Source organism: Lycium barbarum, chromosome 2 (genome assembly GCF_019175385.1).
Source record: "Lycium barbarum isolate Lr01 chromosome 2, ASM1917538v2, whole genome shotgun sequence".
Lineage (NCBI taxonomy): Eukaryota > Viridiplantae > Streptophyta > Magnoliopsida > Solanales > Solanaceae > Lycium > Lycium barbarum.
This window is the reverse complement of record NC_083338.1, coordinates 116454102-116480557: the sequence shown is the minus strand read 5'-3', so window position 1 is coordinate 116480557 and position 26456 is coordinate 116454102. Positions and strand designations below refer to the sequence as shown.

General features: G+C 36.6%; 1 protein-coding gene across 1 annotated transcript; it reads right to left on the bottom strand.

Moving 5' to 3' along the window:
* Window positions 1-17479: 17479 nt before the first annotated feature.
* Window positions 17480-25956, bottom strand: LOC132628777 (agamous-like MADS-box protein AGL62; the record flags this gene model as incomplete). Its single annotated transcript, XM_060344544.1, has 4 exons — window positions 25810-25956; window positions 25589-25663; window positions 23834-24217; window positions 17480-17518 (listed from the first exon to the last, which is right to left on the bottom strand). Coding segments are annotated over exons 1-4 (645 nt in total), but the record flags the coding sequence as incomplete, so codon positions are not given.
* Window positions 25957-26456: the final 500 nt, after the last annotated feature.

The following is a 26456-nucleotide window of genomic DNA, read 5'->3' as shown; positions in this document are numbered from 1 at the left end:
AAATCAACAAGAAAACGATGTTTTTGATCGCGTGGGACCTCGAAAATCAACAAGAAAACGACCTTTAATGGCTGTTTTTTTTTCCTTTTGATCGTGGGGAACTAGTGGTGGGGAAGAAGGAGCGGGTGTATTTAACATCTTTTACGCATAGAATCTGTGCGAAAAAGGACTTAAGTGTAAAATTACACTTTTGTCCTTTTACACACAGATTCTGTGCGCAAAGCCTGTTTTGGTTCTTTTTTTTTTTAATGGATTATTTTGGTTCCAAAAATTTATTTTTGGGTTACAAAAGTCTTGGGCCCGTCATCTCTATTCCCCAATTAAAAAACACCAAAATAACTAGCTCAAAAGTCTGGTCCTCGATCTATGATTTGATGATCATAATTAATAGTTATAGATATACTTCATGTATTTTAAAATATATCATTTGACTTTCTTTATACGACGGAGATCCTAACCGCGTACGTACACAAACATAGACGTTGTAGGATTTGTATTATATAGGCCGCTGTCTTGAAATGTATGAAGTGTGTCGACCACGTGAACTAAGCAAACTAAATAAATTTAAGTGTAATAAAAATTCAAATATATAGAAGTAAAATTTTCATGTGTGTATATATACTAGCAATATATGTCCGTGCGATGCACGGGCTGAACATGTTTATTCACTTTAATTAGTCAGTCTTTAAAATTTGTATTTTGAAAATAATTTTTAAAAACATTCTAATTGTTATTATATATAGCAACATATATAAAGTGTATTTTATACAACATCACTTTAGTTATAATTAGAAAATGGCGTTTAAAAATTAAAATCATATGATGAAATTAAGTCTTTGATACGGAAAGATTCGGACTTTTTTCTCATTGTTATGACAATGAAAGTTGTTCATCGATGTGAAAAAGAAAATTAGTAAGAATGTGAGGGTAAATTAATATTTTGATTCTAGTTCTTTTCTTTTAAATTTTTAAATATCTTATATGTATACCGATAGGTTGATATCCATCTCAATTAACTAATTGTTCAGATCCAAACATAAGAACTATTGTTGTACATATTGAAATTTTTTAAAGCGAAAAAAATTTAAATTAATGAAAAAATATATTACAGTATAATTTTTTGTATTAACAATTATAGATAAAAAGAATTGTTACAAAGAAATAAAAATTAGAAAGATGTATGTTATATCGTAAATCACCAAATTTTAATTCCGAAATGAAAATATAAAGTAATACATTTTATAAATGTAAAGAAACAATAATCAGAGAATGCAAAGGAGAGTAAAATAAGTAAAGTATTGACAAAGAAGGAAGACGGAGATAAAAGTCACTCCCTCCCTTCACTTTTACTTGTCCACGTTGACATATCAGGGGAAAGAAATTTTTCTTCTTCTTATTTTACCCTTCACATTAGTTACTCATTTTCAAATCATTTTCTAATGCTATTGAGACTATGCATACAACAATAAATATGGATATTATGGTAAAATATATACTCCATTTATTAATTCTTAAAGAAAGTGAAAAGTCAAAAGTGGACAAGTAAAAGTGCACCGAGGGAATAAATATGTGTAGGAGAATTAAAATTGAAGTGCATATGTATACACATGAGAACAGAATAAATATTCAGTACTATAACACATGTCCAAGTGGAATAAAAAAGTAGTTGGTTAAAGTGTACAATAAATATAACTTTTGGTACAACTTTGCATTGCTATTGTTCGTCAAGGAAGGAAAATAGGGATAAAAGTTACTCCCTCCGTCCACTTTTACTTGTCCATGTTAACATATCGAGAGAAAGAAATTTTTGTTCTTATTATTAATTTACCCTTCATATTAATTACTCATTTTCAAATCATTTTTCACGGCTATTGAGACTTACACCAATAAATATGAATATTATGGTAAAATATATACTCCCTCCGTCCCATATTACTTGCCGCTTTCCCTTTTGTACGCCCCTTAAGAAATCATAAATAAAAGATTTATTTTACTATCTTACCCCCATCTCTCTGCAATAAATACATTCTAATCAAAATTGACTATTTTCAAGAACATTTTTTACTAAGGGTAAGATGGGAAAAATTTAATTAATTTTATCTTGATTTTTGTAAATGAACAAGTAATTTGGACATATATTTTTAGTAATATGGCTAAGTAATATGGGACGGAGAGGGTAAATGGGAAAGATTTCATTAATTTTATCTTGATTTTGTAAGTGAATAAGTAATTTGGACATATTTTTAATAATGTGGCCAAATAATATGGGACATAAATTACTGATTATGGACAGAATTAGAGAGAACATGAATTAAAGTGGACCGTGTATTAATTAACACTGTGTCGAAGGAAAAGAGAGACCACGCAGGGAAGAAGAGAAATGGGTTTACTTCCGTATGATATATTGAATTATTAGAGATTAATCTGAGTCATTAATTTAATTAAGTGACATGTGTCACCAATCAAAAGGGGGGATCGGAGGAACTTGAGGGAAGAGGCACTGGAGGGGAGCCTCTTCCCCCACCTTATGCCTACGAAATACTCCCTCGATTCTAATTTATGTGGCACACTTTTCTTTTTAATCTGTTTAAAAAAAATATGTCACATTTCTATATATATATTTAGAAAAAAATATAATTTTGTGCAGTGGCGAAGCCAGGATTTTTATCTAGGGGTTCAAAAATTCTAAAAGTTAAATACACGAAGAAGTCAAGGGGTTTAACATCTATTATATATACATAATAAAATAATTTTAACTTTGAAAATACACTGTAAGTTTTCGCCGAGGGAGTTCAGATGAACCTCCTGGAGCTAATGTGGCTCCGCCACTGACTTAGTGAGATGGCTATAAAATATGTGTCGGAAAATTAAAATTGAAGTGCATATGTGTATACATGAGAAGAGAATAAATATTCGGTACTATGACATATGTCCACGTGGGGTAAAAAAGTAGTTTAGTAATGTGGCCAAGTAATATGGGACGGAGGGAGTACTTCATTTATTAATTCTTACCGAATTTGAAAAGTCAAAAGTGAACAAGTAAAAGTGAACGGAGGAAATAAATGTGTCGGAGAATTAAAATTAAAGTACATATGTATTTATATGAGAAAATAATAAATATTCAATACTATGACATGTATCAATATGAAATAAAAAAAAAATTGGTTAAACTGTAGAATTTATATAGCTTTTGACATAAGCATTCATTGTTGTGTTAGTTGAGGAGAGACACTTACAATTAATCTTGATAAAGTATTGATGTGCTACATGTGAATATTTAAAGAAACTGGAATCCACGTGTCCTTACAATAATGATTTATTGGCAAAGTTTATAGTACAATTGAAAATGCCTTTTGTACAATTTGTTAGTGTTGTGTTCATCCTCTTATCCCATTTATATATAGTAGAAATATATACTTATAAAGTAAAAACATTTGACTCCCTGTATGGCTTAATTATTTGTGCAAAGTTTTTGGCTTTATTTGACTATAAGTGACCCAATGCATTTTTTTTTATCCCTCCCCCCACGAGCTCCCCCTTTTTGCTCCCTTGGTGACTCGACTTCAGAATCTTGGCATTGGAGGTGGAAGGTACTTATCATCAGAGCAACAATGCAATATACAAACTGTTATTGGCATTGAAATTGTTGTAGAGTGGTGATGGCAAGCCAGCGTTGTTTAGTTATGAATTACAATGCATGGAATCAGAGGCGGATCTAGAATTTGAAGGTGGCGGGTGCCACTATTTTCTTCAATGTACATCTTGTTAGAAACGTATATTTGGGTCGGGTCCATCTCTTTTTAATTTATTCGGGTCAAATTAATAGGTTTTTTTTATTTGCAAATATGAAAATTACATTTCAAAAATCAAGAAACGAACATAATTGGCATCTTAAACAAGGAATCACACTCATTAATACCCATTAACAACAGAAGTAAAATCAACATTTTCACCAGGGACTTACATCTCTTATGTATATTAAAAAAAAATGAATTTGCACAATTAAAATAACATCTTCAATAAGAGAATTATACCAAAAAAAATAAGAAAAATAATAGAAAAACTCTTCAATAGGTAAATACACCCCATAAGTAAATGTAGAATTAGATAAACTACAAGTTTTCAAAAATAAATCATAAATTTCATATTTTTTCTAAGCAGTGATTACGAAATTTCCATCACAATTTAAGTAGTAAACGTGATTTAAATTGAAATTATACGTACTCTAATTCATTTCTCGTTTTATTATTAAGTACTCCAATTCATTTCTCATGTTATTCATTGCTTATTAAGAGTGTCCCAAGTCAAATCTAGACAAGTAAACATGGACGGAGGGAGTAATAAACAAAACAAATTATAAAAAATAAAAAAAAAATTGAATTTTGATCTCAATCCAAAATTCCCATTGAGACCTAAGTTTTTCGATTTAAATACTCACATATTTGAGATTAAGAGAAATGCTTAATTTAAGAGATTTTGAAGTTTCTATTTGTGTGTTCTCGGTAGATATCACAGATAAAATAATAGAAAAGAGGAAAGGCAATATAAATAATAAAAAGATAAATAGAAAATTGGGAGGGCCGAAAAGGGAATTACTGGTACAAAGGAAGTAAAAAGCGCAAAGAAAACTAGGAGTAAAAAAATGTTCAAGATATATTCAAACTTGTGTCTGCCAGCCGTGACACCTTTGTCTAATTTACGATTGTGGGTGGCAGGATCAAATATTTAACCTAATTTAAGCAAGTTACAACATAAGTATATAAAAAATTTATTAATCGAGAGGGTGCCATGCCACCCCACCCTAAAGGGTGGATCCGCCTCTGCATGGAATAGAATTTGGCTCCTCTCGTTATATTTTCTTTCTATTTCTTCAAGTTCGTGAAACTCGTTCGAAATAAATCTTTTATAATTTAGATTAAAATATAACTTAACAGGCATCTTAATTTGAGTTAAAAAATATATTTGAAGAAAGTACTTTCCGTAAAGAAATGGATCTTGGGCCTAACTCAACTCTAAAAGTTACAATTGGCGCGAATGCCCTTCAAATGCGCTGGTCTTTAATTTTTGCCCCCGTAATGCGTGGTCTTTAATATTTGCCCTTCTGAGCTAAAAGATAATAAGAAAAAGTCGTTACTACCCCTACCCATAACATATAAAAACCTGAAAGTCTGTGTTACACCCCGTACCTCGGAGAAGCACTAGTTAAATTTGAATGTAAGTATGTTGAGTTATGGCTAGGTAAAACAACTTTGGAGTATGAGGAACGAGACATTATTAAATATATTGTTTAAGTAAAGGATGATTATGATCTCGTAAGTCGTAATCGGGAAAGACTATTTTGAAACACAAGAACATGACCATTATCATGTATAATAAATGATAAATATCATGTATGGAGAGTTTCGGAAGGTTTCGAGATCAAGCAAATTGAAGAAAATAAGTTTGACGAAAATTTGAGAAATGTTGGGCAGATTTTTAGTCAACTTTGGAGGGGCATATCTCCTAGTATATTAGGATTTTTAAGGTGAAACAAAAGCCTAAAATGACGTTCTTCGAGTCTATTTTCTAATGCAATAAACCGCTCGTCGATTGGACATTGGAGTAGAGAATTATAGACGTTACAAGCTGAGATGGCAAAGCAGAAACAGGGCTGCTACAGTACTGCTACAGTACTGCCGACTTTGCCCACTTATAAAAGGGATAAAATCCCTCTTTTTGGTCATAAAAAGCTCTCAAAATTTCCAGAAAATTCAGCAACTCAGGGGAGCAAAAATACATCACAAAAGTGAGAATTTTGGGTAATTTCAAGTGACGAAGTATTAATTGAGGTCCAAGTAACGTGCGGTTGTGATTATAGTATTGTCTTGCGGCGGAATTGGCTTGGATTCAAGGTGAATATTGGAGATATTATTGTCCTAACAAGGAAAAGGTATGAATCTCTCCTTATTGGTATTAATTTCGGCTTCTTTACGGAAATAAAGTTATTAAATAGTCGTATCACAAGTTGGTTAGTTGAGAAATTTAGAAAACATCGTGTGGGATATTTTAGGATATATATTGGTATGGATAATGGTGTTGATGATGTTGGTATTATTGTTGTTGATTGGTTGTTGATATTACAATTTCGGGCTAGGCATATAAATAAGGGAGATGTTGCCCGAATTTTGACAAAATCTAAAAAGATTTTAATTAAGGGCTTAAGACGAGCGTATGATAATGATTCTAACAATAGTATGAATGGTTATATATGTAGATTACGAGGCGACGAATAATCGTAAGTGAATTGCAAGACAGGAAGTAAGTTGGAAGTCGAGAAATTATCTTTCAGGTATGTTAAGGCTAGTCCCTTTCTTTCTAAAGGCATGCTCCTTTCGTTATAAACCTTTATGTCGTACCCATAATATCATTGGTTCCGCAAATGCTAGAAGTCCACGAATTTCGTGATCCTTATGATGTTATTGAGCTTCTAAAGGCATGCTTCTTTTCCTACCAAATCATACATGAATTCCATAAAAATTTTCATTTCCAAGAATGTTAGAGATCATGACTCTTAAAGTTTTATGATGGTAAAGAATGAATAAATTTTTATGATAACCATGATGATGATTATGAGGGATTTATTTATCCAAGCTCTAAGGCATACGGATTTCATGTTATTATGAGATAATTTTTATTCATAGAGATTTCCATGTACATGAGCTTTATATTATTATGATGACTATGATGAGAACGATTTTGTGTTCAAAGGTTCCAAGTTTATGATTTCAATGACGATATGAGAATATTGAGCTATCTTTTGACCTTTCTTAATTTTATTCATTGTTGTTGGTCTCACCTTATAATATTTGTTCCTTTAAGGTGAGACAAAGCGACGATGATTATTCCATAATATAATCGGAGGTTACCGACCTTACGTCACTCCGATGTACTCATAGCTTTTATTTGACTCTCATGCATGCTTTATATATATGCTGTATTTTCGTGAATTAAGAGTCCAGTGAGATTATGAATATAACGAGAACCAACGGGTTCGCTCGGCTCTAAGTAAAGGGTCAGGTGCCCATCATGCCCTATCAGGACTGGGGTGTGACAGTCTGTAACGAACCCCAAACATCCAATTAAACGTATCCATCATTCCAACAACAAACCTTTCAATCGTTCCATCGTTCCAACATTTCACCGGAGAAATCTCCACTGATTTTGCTGCTACAACGTCGGAAAAGGTAAATACATAATATATAGCGTTTTAATTGAACGTAATTCAACTCAATTTGATATTAAGTTTAGATTTGTTAATATTTGAAAATAACAACAAATCATCTTCTATGAACTAAACAACTGTTATTCAGTTGAGATTCAACATTGCGAATCATAATTTTACTCAACAACATAGAATTGATCAAATTTATTGCTTTGTTCTGATTTTGATTAGTTTATACGTTCCATTTGATTAGTATACAATGCTCAATGACTTAGACTTGAAATTACAGTAACTTCAGTTGACAAAAAATAATCAGGCAAAGTTCTGAACAAGTATGCCGGAGGAGGCAGAAGTTCGCCTTGCAAAAGAACAAAGTATGCCGTTAGAGTCAAACTTTCATTTTCATAAGCAAAACATCTAGTATACAAGTTGTAACACCTCGTATCTTGGAACTAAGTTTAGACTCATATCATTAGAGTTTTAGTGGAAAAACTGAAGGTTTGAACGTTTTGCGAAAATGGTTGATAGGCCTACTTCGGGCAGCCATAAATCCTCGATTAGTTGGGAATTTGGGAAAGTACCCTTAATGAAAGTTGTAGTACGTAAAAATACCTTTCTAACGATATAAGTACCAGGCCAATCAGAGATCGGATCAAGGAGATATGATCGTCTCAATATGGCTAATAGTAAGACACTTAAAATTCTATAGAATCGGCTAAATTTTCAATACGTCTGCCTTCCAGTCAAATGTCGTGACAATCTGTTGGGAATTTGAGAAAACTTAAAACATGAAAGTTGTCTCCCTTTGAAATAGCTTTCCAACGGTATATTGTCGAGCCCAAACAGAGCTCTGTACAAAAGGTTACGACCATTTTACCGAACACTGCGTAGAACCAACACACGTAGCCTTCCTGGGCGCGTGCGATGGCCCCGCATCGTGGACCCCTCGCGTAACAGGTCGGGTTTGGGTCAAAAAGTCAGGATTTCGCGTTTTAAGTCATATTTAAGCTTGGGGTTTATTTCCCTAACACCCGTAGTCACGAAAAATTACCCTAAAGTCAGAAAGAACAAGTCCCAAGCCTCAAGACCCCTTCAAGGTAAGTTTTATCATGATTCTAGGTTGAATTCAAGTCCCTTATTCCTTGTAATCTAAGCAAGAAATCATTGTTCATAAACTAGGGTTTTCAAGAAAATTCATCTCAAGGTTCAAGAATTCAAGATTTTGGAAATCTTCTTCAAGTTAAAATCTTTAATTCAAGTTTGGAGCATCACCAGTTATGTAGAGTTACTATCTATGTGTGGGAACATCGTTGTTCTTCCCCACGCCTCATAATCCATAAAATTATGATTCTCTACTAAAACTAGTGTTTCAATACCATGCTCATGATAACCCTAGGTCCATGTCCATGATTATATTATGTATGAATTGTTATAATTCCATCATTGAGTTCTTAATATTTCTTTATGATTATTGAGAATCCGTCCGTAATCTATGAAAACCCATATCTTGTATTCCATGGGTTCTTGCATGCATGTTTTTGACTAAGAATGATTGTATCACGAATATTCTACATGTCTACAAATTTTCGTGCAACTGTATTATATGATTACTTTCATGCTACGATACAAGATACATACATACTAAATATAAGTTATTTCATGAAACCGTGTTTACAAGTTATTTCCTGAAATCATGATTACAAGACAAATACAAGTTAATTCACAAAAATCATAGGCTTCTTAGCCAATTATATTATGTTCATGTTTTTGGGAGTTGCACGAATTACCGAGAAGACTCAGATAGCCTGAAACTATGTAGCCACCATAGGACAAGGATTGCTCCGCCCAGTTAGGACGATACCTTAATTTTACACTGAATGGATCCATCAGGCACGTTACCACCTCATACCCTGGCATGGTATGAGGGCTCTTCTGGTCCGGCGAGGTACCGACTCCACGTACCCACGTGGTGATATCACATGTCGGTTTATGAAATTCTCTCCCTACTTATCATGTTTTACTTATGTTATATATATATACATGTACTCATGCTCATGTTTATGTCCAGGTTTTCAGTTTCAGTTCTTATCATGTTATTCCATGTCCCATGTTATTTCTTCAGTTGCTTTACATACCAGTACATTCAATGTGTTGACGTCCCCTTTTATTGCCCGGGGGCCTGCATTTCACGATGCAGGTACGGATTTACAGGACGACGCCTCTACTCACTAGGATCTGCACGTACCAGCTTATTGGTGAGCCCCATCTCATTCGGGGTTTAGACATTGTCTTTCTTTATTTAGTTTTGCTTCTAAAAGTATGCTGGGGGCCTTGTCCCAACAAGTATGTTACGTGTTTCAGACTCATGTTAGAGGTTTCATAGACAAGAAAAGTGTCATGTTAGACTTTTAGAGTTGGTTAGCCGGTTTGGCTCATTTATGATATTGTCCGCATTTATGATTTAATCAAGTATTTATGTTTAATATTATGACTTACTATATTTTATAAAAGCTCATCATGTACTTCACATTATATTTCCGCTCATGTATGCCTCATGATGGTTCAACAAGCCATGTGGTTCGCTCGGTCACATGCAGTCAGGCACTGAGTGTCGTGTTACCCCCAGGCCATGGTTCGAGGCGTGAAAAAAACTTGGTATCAGAGCCTAGGTTCAAGTGTCTTTACGGAGTATATGAAACCGTGTCCAGTGGGGTCACTTTTATATGTGTGAGGGCCTCATACATATAAATAGTTGACCACCAAGACATTTAGGATTGTCTCACTTCTTTCATATTCTAGATCGTGCAGTTAGAGCAGTACTTTTAGGATGTCTTTCTAATTCGTGCATGCACGTATTTTCAGAAAATGCCTGCGAAAAAGAAATACACCAAAAAGGCTACAACCACTAGCCAAGGGGCTACTCCGGAAGCAACTCGCGAAGAAACCATTCCGACTCAGACAACAGCCCCAACCGCTCCTACAGTTACACCTCCTAGTGATTCGGATGGGGATGTTAGGAATGTTATCAATATGCTCACACAACTGGTAGCAGCTCAGGCCCAACGTCAGGAATCTGGGTCAAGTTAAGGAGGTAATGGCGAGTCTTCTAAGACTAAGGACTTTCTCAGGATGAATCCCCCAGTCTTTATAGGGACAAAGAAAGATGAGGACCCTCAGGACTACATTGATGCTCTCCAAAAGATCTTCAGGATTATGACAGTTACAGAAACCGAAGCGGCTACTTTTGGAGCTCATCAGCTACAGGGCATCGCTAACACTTGGTATGAATCTTGGGAATTGTCCCGATGTGAGGATGCACCTGAAACTACATGGGTTGAATTCACAAGTGCATTTCTGGACCACTTCATGCCAATAGAAGTCAGAGAGGCTAAGGTTGAGTAATTTCTGAAGCTTAAGCAGAATGGCAGGTCAGTTCAGGATGACTATTTGGAATTTGTCAGCCTGGCTAAGCATGCTTCACATATGGTACCGAATATGAGGGTAAGAGTGAGGAGGTTTGTTGGAGGACTTGATTCCCATTTGTATGATGGGGCCAACATTATTGCACAGAATGGGGGAATGACCATCTCCAAGATGGTTGCTTTCGTATAGGGCAATGAGATAAGGCTAAAGGAGGAGGAAGCCTTGCAAAAAGATAAAGACAAGGAGTTCAACAAGAGGGTCAAGTCTACCGGACAGTTCAACGGGAACGGAAACAGGAAATTCTTTAAGAATAGGTCAGCAGGACCTGCTCCGTCCACAACAAGTGCCCCATTCCACAAGTTCTGTAATAATAAGAAGTAGAATTTCAGGTCATCAAATTCTTTCTCTCAGGCTAGTGTGGGTCAGTCGACTTATACTCATCCGATATACGGCAAGTGTAACAGGAGACACTCAGGTGAGTGTTGTGTGGGTACTGATGCCTGTTTTAGATGTGGTCAGAAGGGCCATTTTCAGAAAGACTATCCATCAGCCAGACAGGGTACTGGGGGTAATGTGATGTAGTCCATAAATTCAGCAGCTCCTCGTCACAATCAGGCCCAGCAGGGGCATGGAACGGCAAGGTCCGGCAATACAAGCGGTGGTCAGAACCGTTTGTATGCATTGACAAGTCGTCAGGATACAAAGGCTAGAGCAGATGTTGTCACAGGTACACTCACGGTTTTCACTTTTGAAGTATATGCCCTTATTGACCCAGGATCCACTCTATCTTATGTAACCCCTTTTGTTGCTAAGAAATTTGGTATTGAACCTGAAAAATTGTATGAACCCTTTGAGGTGTCCACCCCAGTTGGGGAATCAGTCATAGCTAGACATATTTATAGGGGTTGCCTAGTTTTAGTCTATCACCGCATAACCATAGCTGATTTAGCGGAATTAGAAATGGTAGACTTCAATGTGATCATGGGTATGGACTAGTTAGCTTCATGTTATGCCATAGTATGTTGTAGAACTGAAGTTGTAAGATTCAAATTTCCTAATGAGTCAGTCATAGAATGGGAGGGCAATTTAGTAGTACCTAGGGGTAGGTTTATTTCTTACCTAAAAGCCAGAAAAATGATTTCCAAAGGTTACATCTACCACCTAGTCCGAGTCAAGGATTCAAATGCCCAGACTTCAACTCTCCAGTCCGTCCCAATTGTAAATGAATTTCCAGAGGTCTTTCCCGAAGATCTTCCAGGAGTCCCTCCTGACAGGGAGATTGAATTTGGAATTGATCTACTTTCCGATACTCAGCCGATATCTATTCCGCCATACGGAATGGCTCCAGCAGAGTTAAAGGAGTTAAAAGCCCAGTTGAAAGACCTTCTTGACAAGGGGTTTATTAGGCCCAGTGTTATTCCAAGATTGACCTCAGATCAGGCTACCATCAGTTAAAGGTTAAGGAAGTTGACATTCCGAAGACTGCTTTCAAAACCCGTTATGGCCATTTTGAATTTCTTGTCATGTCGTTTGGGTTGACGAATGCACCAGCAGCTTTCATGGATCTTATGAACAGAGTCTTCAAGCCTTATCTCGATTTATTCGTCATTGTGTTTATTGATGACATATTGGTGTATTCCCGTAGTGAGACAGATCATGCAGAGCATCTCAGAATAGTGTTGCAGACACTCAAAGATCAGGAGCTTTATGCAAAATTCTCAAAGTGCGAGTTTTGGCTTAAGTCAGTGGCATTCCTAGGCCATGTGATTTCAGGTGAAGGTGTTAAGGTGGACCTTTAGAAAATTGACGCTGTTAAGAACTGGCCCAGACCCACCTCAGCATCAGACATCAGAAGTTTCTTGGGTCTGGCAGGTTATTATAGGCGTTTTGTTGAGGGATTGTCCTCTATCTCAGCCCCGTTGACTCAGAAGAAAGCCAAATTCCAATGGTCAGATGTGTGTGAGCAGAGTTTCGAAGAGTTGAAGAAGAGATTGACTTCTGCTCCAGTTTTGACACTACCAGAGGGAACCGAGGGATTCGTTGTTTATTGCGATGCTTCGGGAGTTGGTCTCGGATGTGTTTTAATGCAGCATGGTAGGGTTGTTGCTTATGCGTCTAGACAGCTTAAGACTCATGAGAAGAATTATCCAACCCATCACTTAGAGTTAGCAGCTGCGGTTTTTGCACTCAAGATATGGAGGCACTACTTGTATGGAGTACATGTTGATATTTTCACAGATCATAAAAGCCTGCAGTATATCTTCAAGCAAAGGGAGCTGAATCATAGGCAGAGGAGATGGCTTGAATTACTTAAGGATTATGATGTGGATATTCTCTATCATCCGGGGAAAGCGAATGTGGTAGCCGATGCTCTTAGTCGGCGCTCCATGGGGAGTTTAGCCCACGTTGGTGCAGATAAGAGAGTTATGACCGAGGAAGTTCACAGTTTGGCTAGTCTTGGAGTTCGACTTTTGGACTCCAAGGATGGCGGCGTAGTTGTTCAGAATAGAGCCCTTTCCTGCTTAGTGGTTGAAGTCAAAGAGAAACAGTTTAGTGATCCCTACTTGTTGCAACTGAGAGAGGGGATTCACAAGCATAAGACGACGGATTTTGAACAAGGGGGAGATGATGGTACCTTGAGGTACCGAGGCAGATTATGTGTTCCAGATGTAGATGGGCTCAGAGAGCGAATTATGTCAGAAGCTCATAACTCCAGGTATTCCATTCACCTAGGTTCCACTAAGATGTACCATGATCTTAAGGAGATTTATTGGTGGAATGATATGAAGAGGAATGTAGCAGATTTCGTAGCTAAGTGTCCAAACTGTCAGCAAGTGAAAGCCGAACACCAGAGGCCTGGTGGCTTAGCTCAGAATATTGATATTCCGGTATGGAAATGGGAAATGACTCTATTTGGGTGATCGTTGACCGGCTTACGAAGTCGGCACACTTTTTGCCAGTCAAGACCACGGATTCAGCAGAAGATTATGCCAAGCTGTATGTTAATGAAATTGTCAGATTGCATGGGACCCCAGTGTCCATTATTTCAGATCGTGGTGCTCAGTTCACAGCGAACTTCTGGAAATCCTTTCATAAAGGATTGGGTACCAAGGTGAACCTCAACACGGCTTTTCATCCACAGACAGATGATCAGGCAGAGCGTACTATTCAAACTCTGGAGGATATGTTGAGAGCATCCGTCTTGGATTTCAAAGGTAATTGGGATGATCACTTGCCTCTCGTTGAGTTTTCCTATAATAACAGTTATCATGCTAGTATTGGGATGGCACCATTTGAAGCTCTGTATGGGCGAAGGTGCAGGTCACCAATTGGTTGGTTCGAAGTTGGTGAAGCAAAGTTGTTAGGGCCAGATTTGGTCTATCAGGCGATGGAGAAAGTCAAGTTGATTCAAGAGCGTTTGAAAATGGCTCAGAGTCGCCAGAAGTCTTACACAGATGTGAGGCAAAGGGACTTAGAGTTTCAAGTTAATTATTGGGTATTCCTTAAAGTCTCACCTATGAAGGGTGTTATGAGATTTAGGAAGAAAGGGAAGCTTAGTCCCAGATATATTGGACCTTACAGAATTTCACGAAAGGTCGGCCTAGTAGCTTATGAACTTGAGTTTCCACAGGAGTTGGCTGCTGTTCACCCAGTGTTTCATGTATCCATGTTGAGGAAGTGTGTAGGAGACCCATCGTTGGTTGTTCCTGCTAATACTATAACAGTTAAGGATGGCCTCACCTATGAGGAGATCCCCGTAGCCATTCTTGATCGTCAAGTTCGCAAGTTGAGAACTAAGGAAGTAGCCTCAGTAAAGGTCTTATGGAGAAGCCAGAAAGTTGAAGAGGCTACATGGGAAGCCGAAGGAGACATGAAATCCAAATATCCTCACTTGTTTGAAGAATCAGTAGAAACCGGTGAAGGTATTGTACCTTCACCTCTCAGATCTTTCCTTCTACAGTTTCTACATTATCAGTATTCAGCCTGTTAGACAGTCAGCTTAGTAGTTGTTCAGTTCAACAGATAATTTAGTTCAGACCCTTTTCAGTTCAGTTTTCATGTGCTCATGTCAGTTAGTGTGCACATGTATCGGCAGTCACTCTTTATCAGAATCCATCATTCGAGGACGAATGATCTCAAGGGGGAGATAATGTAACACCCCGTATCTTGGAACTAAGTTTAGACTCATATCATTAGAGTTTTAGTGGAAAAACTGAAGGTTTGAACGTTTTGCGAAAATGGTTGATAGGCCTACTTCGGGCAGCCATAAATCCTCGATTAGTTAGGAATTTGGGAAATTACCCTTAATGAAAGTTTTAGTACGTAAAAATACCTTTCTAAAGATATAAGGAACAATCCAATCAGAGATCGGATCAAGGAGATATGATCGTCTCAATATGGCTAATAGTAAGACACTTAAAATTCTATAGAATCGGCTAAATTTTCGATACGTCTGCCTTCCAGTCAAATTTCGTGAAAATCCGTTGGGAATTTAAGAAAACTTAAAACATGAAAGTTGTAACTTTGAAATAGCTTTCCAACGGTATATTGTGGAGCCCAAACAGAACTCTGTACAAGAAGTTACGATCCTTTTACCGAACACTGCATAGAACTGACACACGCCGCCTTTCTGGGCGCGTGGGGGCGCGTGTGATGTCCCCGCATCGCGGGCCGATCGCGCAAATCTAAGTATTGACCTGCAGAACATCGCGCGATGGCCCCGCATCGCGGACCCAACGCGTAACAGGTCGGGTTGGGGTCAAAAAATCGGGATTTCGCATTTTAAGTCATATTTAAGCTTGGGGTTTATTTCCCTAACACCCCTAGTCACGAAAAATTACCCTAAAGTCAGAAAGAACAAGTCTCAAGCCTCAAGAACCCTTCAAGGTAAGTTTTATCATGATTCTAGGTTGAATTCAAGTCCCTAATTCCTTGTAATCTAAGCAAGAAATCATTATTCATAAACTAGGGTTTTCAAGAAAACCCATCTCAAGGTTCAAGAATTCAAGATTTTGGAAATCTTCTTCAAAGTTAAAATCTTTAATTCAAGTTTGGAGCATCACCAGGTATGTAGAGTTACTATCTATGTGTGGGAACATCGTTGTTCTTCCCCATGCCTCATAATCCATAAAATTATGATTCTCTACTAAAACTAGGGTTTCAATACCATGCTCATGATAATTGTTACACTCCATAATAATTCGTGCTACTTGTACTAAAACAAGAAAGAATGAGTTAAGAAGGTTCAAGGAAAGTTAGTCGAGTTAGTAAGAATATCGTTATATATATGGTTTCCTTAAGTATCCCAAGGTGACACGGTTACCTAAAGGATTTGAAATCGCTCTATGAGTATGTGTATGAGGTAATGCGAGTGACCTTTTAAAGTATTTGAGATTATTAGTAATGATATAGAGGATGGACACAAGATATGAATATACTTTTGCGATTGGAGTTTCGTCAAAGCTTTGTGAGTTCTCTAGTTATGTTTAAGGTTATTGTGATTCTCCGGACCCTTCGAGATGTGTATATGAATTTTTATTGATGTATATAAGTGTGTATATGGATTTTTATTGATGTATATAAGTGTGTATATGTATGTATAAGAGGTTACATGAGGTTGGAAGAGGATAAGAAGTTAAATGAAATGAATCGGAACAATTTCAGTAAAATCTCGGACCCGATTTTAGCCTATATTGTAGGAGGCATATCTCCTAGTATATGAGGAGTTTTAAGATGTTTCAAAAGCCTAAAATGAAGTTCATCGAGTCTAGTTTTCAATGCAACAAACTGCTCGTCAAAATGATATCGGGGTAAGTAGATATGGACGATGCAAGTTGGGATGAGTATTAAGACTTAAATGATCACAATTTTTTCACTAGTGGCCGTGTGGGCCCCACAAACACATGACAAAATCAGATTTTTGCCCATGCTTAGTTGGGGGAACGTGTAAGACCTTCTTGGGCAGCAAAATGGTCTCCTTGTTGACCAAAGTAGCATGCACAACTCATTTCCCAATCCCACCAAGTGAACTTAGAGAGAGAAAGGCTCTCATCTTCACCAAGTGAAGAGGAAAGAGAGTCACGGCCTTCCATGGCTGTTACACCACCAAAAAACGGCCAACTCTTCCATTTCTTTCTCACCATTAAACCCCTAAAGTGTTCTACACATTCACCATTATGTTTCAAGGAAAGAAGAAACCATAAACATGCCATGCATGCTCTTGAAGCTCACGGCCAGAACTTGGCTCTCCAAGTTGATCAAGAATTCAGTTTCTCAAGCAATTTAACCCCTTTGAAGGTGTACAATAACGTGTAGCATTTATTTGAATAGCAAGAACAAGTGTTGAAATTCAAGAAGTGAATTTGAAGGGCTAGCCGATTGAAGGATTGAGTGACAAGGTAAGAGTTGATAATCTTTCATATGTTTTGTGATGAATTGAATGTATATGGTGTTGCATGTTGGTATTGGACTGTTTTTCTTGAAGTTGAAGGGGGCCGTGTGTTTTAGACTTAGATGGAATCATGCTTAATCTTCTTGTACATGTATTGGGAATGAATTGAATGTGTTGTAGTATGGATAAATGGATGAAAATCATGAAGATGTTGTAGTTGTGTTGAAGCCGTGTAGGGGGCTGTTTTAGGGGAATTTATGGACTGTTTTGTGTCATATTTTGATTGTTGTTGTTATGGACATTATGGGGTATTTTATGCATATTGAATATGTGAATTGAGGTGTTAAAGAAACGAATCATGTTGAAGTATACAAGCAGTCCAAAACCGTGGACTGTTTTAAGGTTAGAAGTGAATTAGTGTATGTTGAATGTTGAATGTTGTTATGAACATATAGTGAAAGTGAAGTGCAATAATTCAAGTTGAAATTGAAATGATTTGTGGGCTGTTGTAAGAATAAAAATGATGCTAAAACAGTTCCAAGAATCGTGAAAGTAATGTTATTAAACGTGTTGTTGTCGTGGTAAGTTAAGACTGGAAAATTGCTAAGTGAAAATGGTATTGTGGTATGTGCTGTTTGGCCGTGAGTTTGGGACTGATTTGAATGATGTGCAAGCTGTCCAAAGTCCCCTAAGTCATGTTAAACAAGTTTTGATTGATATATGAAAGAATGATTAGCAATGTTAGCTTGTAGCACTAGTTGGTTTGAATGCGAACAAAACGTCGTTTAAATGTTAGAAAGGGATTGTGAGCGTCAAAATACGTATTAAATTCCTTTGTAGACTAATTGTAGCTCTTGATATCTTGATATAGGATAAGTGTTTTTGGGCAGCAAGTACAAGTTATAATACGACTAAACGCTAAAGGTATGTAAAGCCCAATCCTTCTTTCTTTTGGCATGCCTTAGTTTTCAATAGGCTAGATTATAAGCCTTGAGGAAAATTCTAAGATTCGAAATCCGAGCATGTCTTGATCCTTATATATTCCTTGGCACTCTTATGTATGATTTGATGAAATATGAACCATTATGTCTTTGAAATAGCCGCTTTCCAAACCTTGCATAGAAAGGTTTCACTTTAAAGAATTTCGTAATTTTTGAATGTCATATCTTTTGCATAAAGGCTCGGATTGCTCCAATATTTTTATAGGAGTTCGCATGATGTATAATGAGTATGTTTTCCATAGACGGGCCCGACTCGGGTCAATACCCGTCCGTGGGTCCCGCGACTTTCTTTTATGTAATTCGGAGAACTTTTGAAAGAATTTGTTATGACTATGATTCGATTTTCAAGTATGATCATTTTACTTATGTTTGAGTTTATGATAATGTTTTTATGCATATGACTACTCACGACTCTACTCGTGCATTCTGTTATCCCTTTCGCCGAGTCCCGGGCCGGTTCTGTTGTCGTGCGCACTTTTATATACTCCGGAGTTATGCTGTGTTTATGGTTCACCGAGCTACTCGCCAAGAGGGTAGGGTTCCACTTATATTTGGTGTTATGCTGTGTATGGTGTTATGCTGTGCTATGATACGTGACGGAGATACGGAGATTTGAAACTTTCTGGTGTTATGCTGTGTTATGGCGCCAACGACGGGCGGGCGACCATATTCTTCTGTACCCTACGCATGACTTATGTTTTAAAGTAAACATTTTGATATGTTGGACTTATACTTATGTCCTGTACTACTATTTCGTTTATGCCTCAGATTTGTTTCTGTATTTTCTGTTTTGCATACTCAGTACATATTTCGTACTGACCCCCCTTTCTTCGGGGGGCTGCGTTTCATGCCCGCAAGTACAGACGCACAGTTTGGTGATCCACCAGTTTAGGACACTCTTCTGCAGTTTGGAGTGCTCTTTTCATTTTGGAGCCTGCCTTTTGGTATATATACTTGTTCGATGCATATGTATATATTTGTTCAGGGGTACGGCGGGGCCCTGTCCCACCTTATGATCCGTTTGGTCTGTTTAGAGGTCTGTAGACGTATATGTGGGTTGTGCCTACTTTTGCATAGGTGTGTTTGTATGATCCCATTCGCCATAGCAGCCTTGTCGGCTTGCATTTGTATATGTTTTGGGGCCGTTGTGCCATTTGATAGCCTTGTCGGCTTTTGATATATGTATATGCATCTGGTTGTGCTAAAATGTGTCTGAGATAGTTTGATATAATTTAAGGCAGCGTGTGACAATTGTGCCAATATATGCTATCTGTATGTGATTCGAATTGGATAAGTTCGTTAGGGTGCCCAACTCGGGCACTAGTCACGGCCTACGGGGTTGGGTCGTGACAATAACCCTAATGTCCATGATTATATTATGTATGAATTGTTATAATTCCATCATTGAGTTCTTAATATTTCTTTATGATTATTGAGAATCCGTCCATAATCTATGAAAACCCATATCATGTATTCCATGGGTTCTTGCATGCATGTTTTTGACTAAGAATGATTGTATCATGAATATTCTACATGTCCACAAGTTTTCATGCAACTGTATTATATGATTACTTTCATGCTACGATACAAGAGTCATACATACTAAATACAAGTTATTTCATGAAACCATGTTTACAAGTTATTTCGTGAAATCATGATTACAAGACAAGTACAAGTTAATTCACGAAAATCATGGGCTTCTTAGCCAATTATATTATGTTCATGTTTTTGGGAGTTGCACGAATTACTGAGAAGGCTCAGATAGCCTGAAACTATGTAGCCACCATAGGACAAGGATCGCTCCGCCCAGTTAGGACGATACCTTAATTTTACACTTAATGGATCCATCAGACACGTTACCACCTCATACCCTGGCAAGGTATGAGGGCTCTGCTGGTCCGGCGAGGTACCGGACTCCACGTACCCACGTGGTGATATCACATGTCGGTTTATGAAATGCTCTCCCTACTTATCATGTTTTACTTATGTTATATATATATACATGTACTAATGCTCATGTTCATGTCCAGGTTTTCAGTTTCAGTTCTTATCATGTTATTCCATGTCCCATGTTATTTCTTCAGTTGCTTTACATACCAGTACATTCAATGTGCTGACGTCCCCTTTTATTGCCCGAGGGCCTGCATTTCACGACGCAGGTACGGATTTACAGGACGACGCCTCTACTCACTAGGATCTGCACGTACCAGCTTATTGGTGAGCCCCATCTCATTCGGGGTTTAGACATTGCCTTTCTTTATTTAGTTTTGCATCTAAAGGTATGCTGGGGGCCTTGTCCCAACAAGTATGTTACGTGTTTCGGACTCATGTTAGAGGTTTCATAGACAAGACAAGTGTCATGTTAGACTTCCAGAGTTGGTTAGCCGGTTTGGCTCATTTATGATATTGTCCGCATTCATGATTTAATCAAGTATTTATGTTTAATATTATGACTTACTATATTTTATAAAAGCTCATCATGTACTTCACATTATATTTCCGCTCATGTATGCCTCATGATGGTTCAGCAAGCCATGTGGTTCGCTCGGTCACATGCAGTCAGGCACCGAGTGCTGTGTTACGCCCAGACCATGGTTCGGGGCGTGACACAAGTGTTAAGAACTAGAAAAGTATGCCGGAGGAGGTAGAAGTTCACTTTACAAAAGAACAAAGTATGCTGTTAGAGGCAACTTTCATTTTCATAAGCAAAATAAAAAAGTACACAAGTGTTAAGAATTAGACAAGTCTGCCGGAGGAGGCAGAAGTTCACTTTACAAAAGAAGAAAGTATGCTGTTAGAGGCAAACGTTCATTTTCATAAGCAAAACATCAAGTATACAAGTGTTAAGAACTAGAAAAGTATGCCGGAGGAGGCAGAAGTTCACTTTACAAAAGAACAAAGTATGCTGTTAGAGGCAACTTTCATTTTCATAAGCAAAATAAAAAAGTACACAAGTGTTAAGAATTAGACAAGGCTGCCGGAGGAGGCAGAAGTTCACTTTATAAAAGAAGAAAGTATGCTGTTAGAGGCAAACTTTCATTTTCATAAGCAAAACATCAAGTATACAAGTGTTAAGAACTAGAAAAGTATGCCGGAGGAGGCAGAAGTTCACTTTACAAAAGAACAAAGTATGCTGTTAGAGACACCTTTCATTTTCATAAGCAAAATAAGAAAGTACACAAGTGTTAAGAATTAGACAAGTCTGCCGGAGGATGCAGAAGTTCACTTTATAAAAGAAGAAAGTATGCTGTTAGAGGCAAACTTTCATTTTTATAAGCAAAACATCAAGTATACAAGTGTTAAGAACTAGAAAATTATGCCGGAGGAGGCAGGAGTTCACTTTACAAAAGAACAAAGTATGCTGTTAGAGGCAACTTTTATTTTCATAAGCAAAATAAAAAAGTACCCAAGTGTTAAGAATTAGACAAGTCTGCCGGAGGAGGCAGAAGTTCACTTTACAAAAGAAGAAAGTATGCTGTTAGAGGCAAACTTTCATTTTCATAAGCAAAACATCAAGTATACAAGTGTTAAGAACTAGAAAAGTATGCCGGAGGAGGCAAAAGTTCACTTTACAAAAGAACAAAGTATGCTGTTAGAGGCAACTTTCATTTTCATAAGCAAAATAAAAAAGTACACAAGTGTTAAGAATTAGACAAGTCTGCCGGAGGAGGCAGAAGTTCACTTTACAAAAGAACAAAGTATGTTGTTTCAAGTATACAAGTGTTAAGAACTAGAAAAGTCTGTCGGAAGGGGAAAAACTTCAGTTTACAAAATTATAAAGTATGTCGTGAGAGGCAACTTTCATTTTCATAAGCAAATAACAAAACATTATTAACAAAACAACACCTAAAACACATAAGATTGCATAAAAACCAAAATTATTAACAAGAAAACACCAAAAAATCAAGACACACATAAATTAACTTAATTCGTGAAGTTATGCCGGAACAGGCATAACTTTATGCCGGAACCGGCATAACTTCAGTTTCAAAAACCAAGAACTCTGCCGGACCCGGTATATGTTGCCTCAGACAAACACAGTCTTCATGAAAACCAGATTATTAAACAAAAAACAACAGCAACAACATAAAATAGCTGTTTACAGGCAAAACTTCAAAGATTCAACAAAGAGAAAACCAAAACGCATATCAAAATCAACTAAAACATATTACGACATTCAAAAAACCAAAATATATACATGGGGAACGAAATTAAAGTTCAAAAAATCATACAGACACTGTAACAAAACACTATAATTTAAAATAAAAAAGGATCAATTAAATATAAAAAACGACGAAGACAAAGATATCAATTCAACAAACAACAATTTAACATAAAAACAAATATTGAAACGAGCAAAAGATCCAAATTTGTACCTAAATTTTAGAACAGATAAGACAGACACAAAACAGAAGAGGAACGAAGAAGCAAAAAAAAAAAAAAAAAGGGCAAATGACGAAATAGAAAGGGTTTTAACGGGGTAAGGGTAATTTCATAAAAAACATTCATTAAACAGGCGGCAGGGGCAAAAATTAAAGAAGGCATAAATGAGGGGCAAAATATAAAGACCAATCCAAAAGAAGGGCACTCCGCGCAAAAAAAAGGTTTATGATAGGAAGATTGTCTAAGTCCATATCAGTGGTTTGAAAGGCAGGGGAGCGAGCCAAGGCGTTTTACCTGTCACAGAACGAGGCGTAAGCCCATGGATCCTTTAATTTTTAATATTTTATAAATTAATATACTTAGAGTAATTTTTTTTAAAAGGGATAGATCACCAAAAAAAAAAAAAAGAGTAAAACTACATAAAAATTATTAAAAATAAAATAAAATAAGTAGAAGATGTATCTAAAACTACTTCAGCTAAACAAAACTAACCAAAGCAACAATACATCCAATAGGTAAAGACAACTTTTCATAGAATAAACCATTATATGTCATCGAAAACACAAGTTTGTCTAAAAAAGGCAAACATAATTAATCAACCTCTATTAATTTGGGAACAAAATGGATAATTCAGATTTTAATCTTCAGTCACTATCAAAGAGGAGCTTATCATGATCCACGTCGTCATTCATATTTTCAGAACTTGTAACAGTACATCTGATTTCATCAACAATCTCCACATCTTGTAGTCCTTCATCTCTTTGAACTTGCATGGATTATCCTCTCCGTAGATCTTAGAAGAAAAATAAAATAAAATTAAAGTTACTTTCCAATTACTAAAAGCACAAAAGAGGTTTCACTAAAAGAGCAGGAAGAGAAAAGTAAATTTATGTCAACGAGAGCTTATAAGCTCATAATTATTGCGGTATAATATCTTGATATTATTTGATATTATTTGATAGCATATTTGTAGGGAGATAATTACCATATATTAGTTAGTTTCCTTGTTTCACTAATTACCATATATTGGTTAGTTTCCTTGTTTCACTAGGATCTTAGTTTCCTTGTTTCACTAGGGTTCAAGATTGTATCCTATATATATTCTCTCTTGGTGAATAAATGGAACAAGTTAAGATTGTATAGTTTCTACATGGTATCAGAGGAAGGCATGCTACACTTTTTAGTTATTGGGAGAACCCAAGTACTCTCTTTCGGATTCAGGAAACAACTCTCAGAGATCTTTTTTCCTTTGGGAAGATACAGGAGAGAAACAATCAACCTATTGATATTGGAAGACCCAACGGATTCTTCCAATGTATCATTTCTGGGTTTAATTCGTTTCTTAGTCTAATTTTTTCCTACGAAAACAATGTAGTATAAAGAAATCTCTTTTATGTTGTTTTGCAGCTTTTTTTGTTTTGGCGTCAAAAGGGCAGCCCCAAATCTAGCTATTTGCATTGTTGAATTCGATGAAGAAGAACCATTTATCATATTCAATTCATCAGCTCTCATTGTTACTTTCTTCTTCAATTCTCCCAATGCAGTCATAAATTCTTCAAGTTCCTCAATTCCCATATCATCAATTGGTTCATTCCACCAAAATCCACCATTATTATCATTACCATCATTATTCACCAACTTCGATTCTTCAATACTCTCCTCCTTCTTCTTCTTCTCCGTCTCCGGTTCTCTACAAAGTTGAGAATAGTACTGGTTATTCTGTTGCATATTCAATTGATCGTTAGTGGACGATGATGATGATTTTCCTATGAGGTAACGGTCAATGACCGCGTCTGCACTGGGATGACCAAAGGTTGGCTAGTATTTCTAGGTCAATCTCCGTCTCTTGGAAGACAAAGAAGCAGCACACAGTTTCTAGATCTTCTGTAGAGGCTGAACATAGGTCCATGGCTGCGGTCACTTGTGAGTTGAAGTGGCTGAGAGGTCTGTTGTTGAGTTTAGGTATACAACATCCTAAGGCGATCAAATTGTTTTGTGATAGTCAGTCCTCTTTGCATATCGCAAAAAAAATCCGGTTTTCGATGAACGAACAAAGCATATTGAGGTAGATTGTCACTTTGTTCGTGATGCAATTAATGAAGGTTTGATTTCTCCGTCACACGTTTCAACATCTTCACAATTGGCAGACATTTTTTACCAAAGTTCTCGGCAAAACTCAGTTTGACTTCTTGCTTTCCAAATTGGGCATTTTTTATTCCCATGCTCCAACTTGAGAGGGGGGTATTGCGGTATAATATCTTGATATTATTTGGTAGCATATTTGTAGGGAGATAATTACCATATATTAGTTAGTTTCCTTGTTTCACTAATTACCATATATTGGTTAGTTTCCTTGTTTCACTAATTACCATATATTGGTTAGTTTCCTTGTTTCACTAGGATCTTAGTTTCCTTGTTTCACTAGGGTTCAAGATTGTATCCTATATATATTCTCTCTTGGTGAATGAATGGAACAAGTCAAGATTGTATAGTTTCTACAATAATACAAGTTACAAGTTCGATACATATAAAGCTCACACATATATAAGCTATAAGCTTACACCACCTATATCATTACATATTTTCTTAGAATAGTATCGTCTTTTATTTTTATTTTTACTCTACATTAATCTACACAATAAAAAATGATAATATATAGTATATACTTACCCGAAGTTTCAGCTACTCGTTGTTTTTTGCTTGATCCGCCAATGTTTTTCACACTATCGACATTAATCGTAGTTTCATCAGTAAGGTCATCCTCATATGGAGTGACGGGACCATTTTAATAACATCAACATCAAATATCAAGCCATGAAGATTCTTCAGGAAGCATTGGATCTTCTTTTTCAGTAATCCATTCATCATCTGAATCAACTTCATCAACTAGAATAGGATCAATACTTCGCATTTTTCTTTTGATGCTCCTCTCTCTTAGAGCCCGTTTGGATTGGCTTATAAGTTGTCTATAAGCTGTTTTCAGTTTTTTTGAGTGTTTGACTGACCAGCTTAAAGCCATTTTGTGCTTAAAATAAGTCCAAAAAATTAATTGGGTTTGTTTGGCTTAACTTATCTAAAGCAGCTTATAAGCTGAAAACAGCTTATAAGCCAAAAAAAAATAAGTTGGACTACACCAACTTATTATTTTTATAAGCTGTTTTTTTTAAGCCCATCCAAACAGGCTCTTACTCTTGTATTATATCTTACATAAACTAGAGCATTTAATCTGTAATACTCAAGTCTATTTCTCTTTTTTGTATGAATCTAGAAAAATAAAATAAAAAGATAAGTTAACTATCATACATTACAAAACAAATATAGAAACTGGAGCATAACCAATTAGTTCTTATCGATTCAAAGGTACTCCAATTTCTTTCACAGCCCGAGGAGTTACAAGTGAGACTTAAGACGCGAATAGCAAACTTAGTTAATTCGGGAGTTCGACTCCCAAAGCGCATCCACCAATCAGCAGGAGATCTCAATTTTCTAGAATCCATAACTATTTGGCTTCCGAAATCCCCTCTCAAATGGTCATAGGAATCTAACTGAATAGCCATTTTAAGTCTCTCTTGATAACCCAACATTCATTCCATACATTTATATTCTTTGATATCGAACCGAGTAGAGAACTTTTCTTCAAAATGCAATTGTAGATTCAAATAATATCCCGCAGCATGAAGTGGACGATGAAGTTGATTCTTCCATCTTTCATCTATTCTTTTCCAAATAGGAGCATACTATTTTTATTGTTTGCACAATTGAAAGCTATTTTTTCCTTAGCCTTATTCAGCAAATAATACATATGTCCCATACAAGGCTTCTTCTGAGAATCAACTTCCCTTAGAACACCCACTAATGGAGTAACACTCTTCACACAGTAAAAAATATGAGGCCAAAATTTTGATCAAATAACACTGTAGCTCTTGTTTTCACTCCTTCAATTTTCTTAGCCCAAGAAGAATTATTCCAAGCTTCGGAAGTGAACATAGATTGGAGCAGTGGCGGAGCCACATGCATCCAAGGACACCGAAAAATTACACTGTGTAAATATGTAAAC